General features: G+C 38.1%; 1 protein-coding gene across 1 annotated transcript in view; it reads right to left on the bottom strand.

Annotated features, from left to right (window-relative positions):
- Positions 1-18: 18 nt before the first annotated feature.
- Positions 19-4,248, bottom strand: part of Rpt5 (26S proteasome regulatory subunit Rpt5) — a 4,656-nt gene continuing 426 nt past the window's right edge. Inside the window, exons 2-7 of the mRNA XM_043011055.2 lie at positions 2,808-3,011; positions 1,998-2,361; positions 1,572-1,799; positions 1,172-1,278; positions 790-1,017; positions 19-530 (exon numbers count right to left, since the gene is read on the bottom strand). Coding sequence (XP_042866989.1) covers positions 420-530; positions 790-1,017; positions 1,172-1,278; positions 1,572-1,799; positions 1,998-2,361; positions 2,808-3,011 — 1,242 coding nt within the window. The 3' untranslated portion in view covers positions 19-419. The remainder of the gene's footprint in view (positions 531-789; positions 1,018-1,171; positions 1,279-1,571; positions 1,800-1,997; positions 2,362-2,807; positions 3,012-4,248) is intronic.

Genomic DNA, 4,248 nt, shown 5'->3' on the forward strand with positions numbered 1-4,248 from the left:
CGGAAAAGAAAAGACGTCTTATTTTACATATCTTTTTATTACAAGATGAAACACCTGAGCCAGATAGAATTATACCATGGCCCGGTGTAATATGAATATTGCTCTACAAAATAAATATTTATCAAAAGGAAAAAAAAAAAAAAAACTTGACATATAGTATCTGAATGTTTTCCTTCGCGCATGCACACACACCTTGGGAGCATACAAGGACTCGAGATGCAGAAAGTAACAATCTCTTCTTGCCTATACATATGTAAAAAAAAAAAGGGGGAAAAAAAAACAAAAGACATCATCAACCATTAAAGAAAATCTAAAAATAAAACAAAATCTAAATAAAAACAAATTGCCAGGAATTTTATATATATTGTAAACATTACAGACAAATTCCTATACAAGGAGGATCATTAGAATCAATTAAATTAAGCATAGTAATTGAGATTGGCTTTCTTCTTGGCCTGGACTTCCATGATGGCGTCCATGAAGTCCTCGTGGGTCACTGTCGTCGCTTGTCTTCGCAGGGCGATCATACCCTGGGAGAGGGAGAGAAGAAATATTTGGTGAGTAATGTACATTGAGGAGGATGAGGATGAAAGGCAAAAGAAAAAAGAAGAGAAGACAATGGCGAAGAAGAAGCAAAAGAACAAAAACGGGGATAATGATGGAGTATGGCTGACAAATTAGATAAAGATGTGGAATAGGAGTAGACCAAGAAAATATAAAATGGTCAGTGTAGAAGACAAAAGCTAAAACAGCATTTCCCTGAATACCTAGCAACAGATAGACACTTACTGCCTCCACACACACAGCCTTGCACTGAGCACCATTGAAGTCATCTGTTGACCTGGCCAGCTCCTCGAAGTTCACACAGGAGGAAATGTTCATCTTGCGCGAGTGAATCTGCATGATGCGGGCACGAGCTTCCTCATTGGGGTGGGGGAATTCAATCTTCCTGTCCAGACGACCAGATCTCAGCAAGGCAGGATCCAGGATGTCAACACGATTGGTAGCGGCGATAACCTGTCCAACATACAGTCTTATAAAAGTTTGAAAGCAAGATGTGTAAGTGCAAAATGAATGACTTGGGTGCATGTTTTTAGTGTATGGCACAAACAATACTATAAGAGACAGAAATGATGTTTATATATAATTCCTGAATAACCACGACACTTACTTTAATGTCTGTTGTTGATGAGAAACCATCAAGCTGATTTAACAATTCTAACATAGTTCTCTGTACTTCACGATCACCAGCCTTTTCACTGTCAAATCTCTTGGTACCTGTAAAACAATTACAAAATTGCTAAAAAAACAACAACTCAAAGTGGTAAGTCAGTACTTATTTCATCACTCTGCAATCAAAATCAAAATAATAGTAATAAAAATGCTGATACAATCAACAACAGAATTATTATTATTATTATTATTATTATTATTATTATTAAATTATATACAGGTTACATTCTATGCATAGAGAAAATACATTTTCTCTTTCTGACCAATGTAATTCAATGTCCATTGGGGGTACACAATAAAGATCAAACAAATCCTAGAAAACAGCAAAATCAACTTACCAATGGCATCCAATTCATCAATGAAAATAATAGCCGGGGCCTTCTCCTTGGCGAGGGCAAAGGCATCTCGCACCAGCTTTGCACCATCACCAATGAACATCTGCACCAGCTGTGGGCCGGCCAGCTTCAGGAAGGTGGACTTGGTTTGGGCAGCACAGGCACGGGCCAGGAGGGTCTTTCCAGTACCAGGAGGCCCATATAGCAGCACTCCCTTAGGTGGCTGGATACCTGAAAGATATGAATCAATTAATATCATAACTATGTATCTCTTTCTTCATTCACCTCCAGCGAAAGTCCTTACAATTATGATAATAACACATGGAATTCCTATATGTAAAGCAATGCCTAATTTGATAAAAGAAAAAAGAAAAAGATGATGATGAACATGAAGAGGCAGAAGATAAAGAAGAAAAAACTCCTTCTTACCTAGATTTTCAAAACGTTCTTTGTGCGTGACAGGCAGGACAACCGCCTCGATCAGTTCTTGGATCTGCTTGTCCAAACCACCAATATCACTGTACTGTTCAGTGGGCCTCTCATCAACCTCCATGGCCTTGACTCGGGAATCGTACTCTGCTGGGAGTGTCTCAAGAATGAGGTAGGAGTCTTTGTTGACACCTACGAGGTCTCCTGGCTTGAGGGTCTCGGCATCGACCAGGCCAATGACCGGCAGGAAGTAAGTCTGTCTGGTGGAGGTCTTGATGACAGCACACTTGCCCTTGCGCTGAGAATCCAGGTCGACATTGGCTCCGTCTTCCTCTCCGTATTCATTAGGGTCTACGTCTAAAATCTGTGGGAGTAATCATAAGTTTAGCTTCAAATTTTGAGAATCTATCTCTTTCAAAACTCCAATATACAATCAGTATCAGGAGTCTCAAAATGGCCAATCACAAGCCGATTACTTGCCAAAATTGATCTATTACCTCACATTTTAAATATTTCCTGTTTATGCAATTAACCTAACAGCACAAATATAAAATCTGGCCTTTAATGCAGCCTACAATAAATTAGAAATAATCATAGTGTGTTGTAAATACTGTACATAACAGTTACTGACTTAATCTTAGATAATAATATAATAGAATGAATTTGCTAATGATTTATATTCATTTGACCACACTACTTTTTCTGAAACCTCTTCTTCCTCGTTCTTTGAAGCATGTCATGTATCTGAATCAAATTCCCAACTCCAAAGTCATTATAATAACGGGATAGGGTTAAACAAAATCAACTCACCTCAATAACATTTGACACAAGGTAAGGTAGTGTCTTGTTGACCTTAATCTTTTCAGTGTTCTCTCTGATCTTGTCCCGCTGACTCTGGATCTCATGCGATATTCTCGTCAGTTCTAACCGCATGATGCGAATCTCGTTCTCCAGCAGCCTCGTCCTCGAAACCACATCATCAGCTGACATGGCCGATACCTCGCGCATGGCAGGCTAGAAAGAATAATCAAAATTAAATAATATGCATGCATCTATAAATTATGGAAATGAAAGGAATTGTGAGCATATCCTGCTAAAGCCTACTGTCATTGCACTCAATATTTGAATAGTTCAATAATGTATTTGAACAGTTCAATAATGTATTTACATTTTTTCCATTAGTAATCATATTTTTGATACATAATTCTATTCTAAATATTATGCTTTATTTAATGTATTTCTCTTTAACACTAATAACCAGAAGATGCCTTTGAGTTAAGTGATCTGTCTTACAATATAAAGTTGTTTTTCATGTGGTAACTGCACATCTAAGAATTTATCAGTTGCTTAGGACACACAAGGAAGATTTATTTGTAACCATTAATTGAAAAAGGTTTGCCCAGGAGTTTAGGGTATTGCATTCTATATGAAAAGACATAAAACACACTTACTTCCTGTTATATTAATTAGAAGTTTTAATTCAAGAATTTTCAATATGTTAACCCACTGATAGTGGATGGCATGATTTGCTGTCAAGGCAGAGCCGGTCGTAAACACGGATGGCACCGTGCCATATAACATAAACCCGCCACATTGTGTACACAGTGCACACACCAACTTTTTTCCCTCATTCACACCTAGGATCCGGGCAAAAAGTGCCATACTTTCCAAATGGGATCCTAGGCTAAAATTGAAAGACATCTGGCAAGAGCAGGCTTACTTTATGCATAAACTAAGAATATTCTTTGTTGTTAGGGTGCTTTGCCAACCACTAACCTGGGATACAAAATCTACACCAGATCTTACCCACAAAATGAAGCCTTGGAGGGTCACCCACTCACCTCGTCTGGAAAGGTTGCAACGAATGTGAGAATATGTGCCCAATAACATAGCACTAATTTGGTTGGGCAAACTTGTATTCCTTTATCTCCATAAGAGATATCATTAGGACTCTAACATCACCAACTTTAACAAGATCTGTGATGTAGACCTATCTTAAAAATTTAATTGGATTAAGGAATCAAGCCGATATCTATCCTGCCAATGTAGAGGTGGTATCCTGGCCTCAATAAGGAATACAATGGATGGGGACTGTGGCGATCACTCCATACTGCGCCACAATTATGTTCAATTACTTTTCTTAGTAAAGGATCCTATACATGCCAAAGCAAATTTCATGTGATTTTGATGGAAAACAGCAAACAAATCTACCACTACAAAGTCCCGTTTAGAAACCCAGTCAAATAATGAC

Source organism: Penaeus japonicus, unplaced genomic scaffold (assembly GCF_977035675.1).
Source record: "Penaeus japonicus unplaced genomic scaffold, GWHDUDI00000001_assembly GWHDUDI00000015, whole genome shotgun sequence".
NCBI classification, from domain to species: Eukaryota; Metazoa; Arthropoda; class Malacostraca; order Decapoda; family Penaeidae; genus Penaeus; species Penaeus japonicus.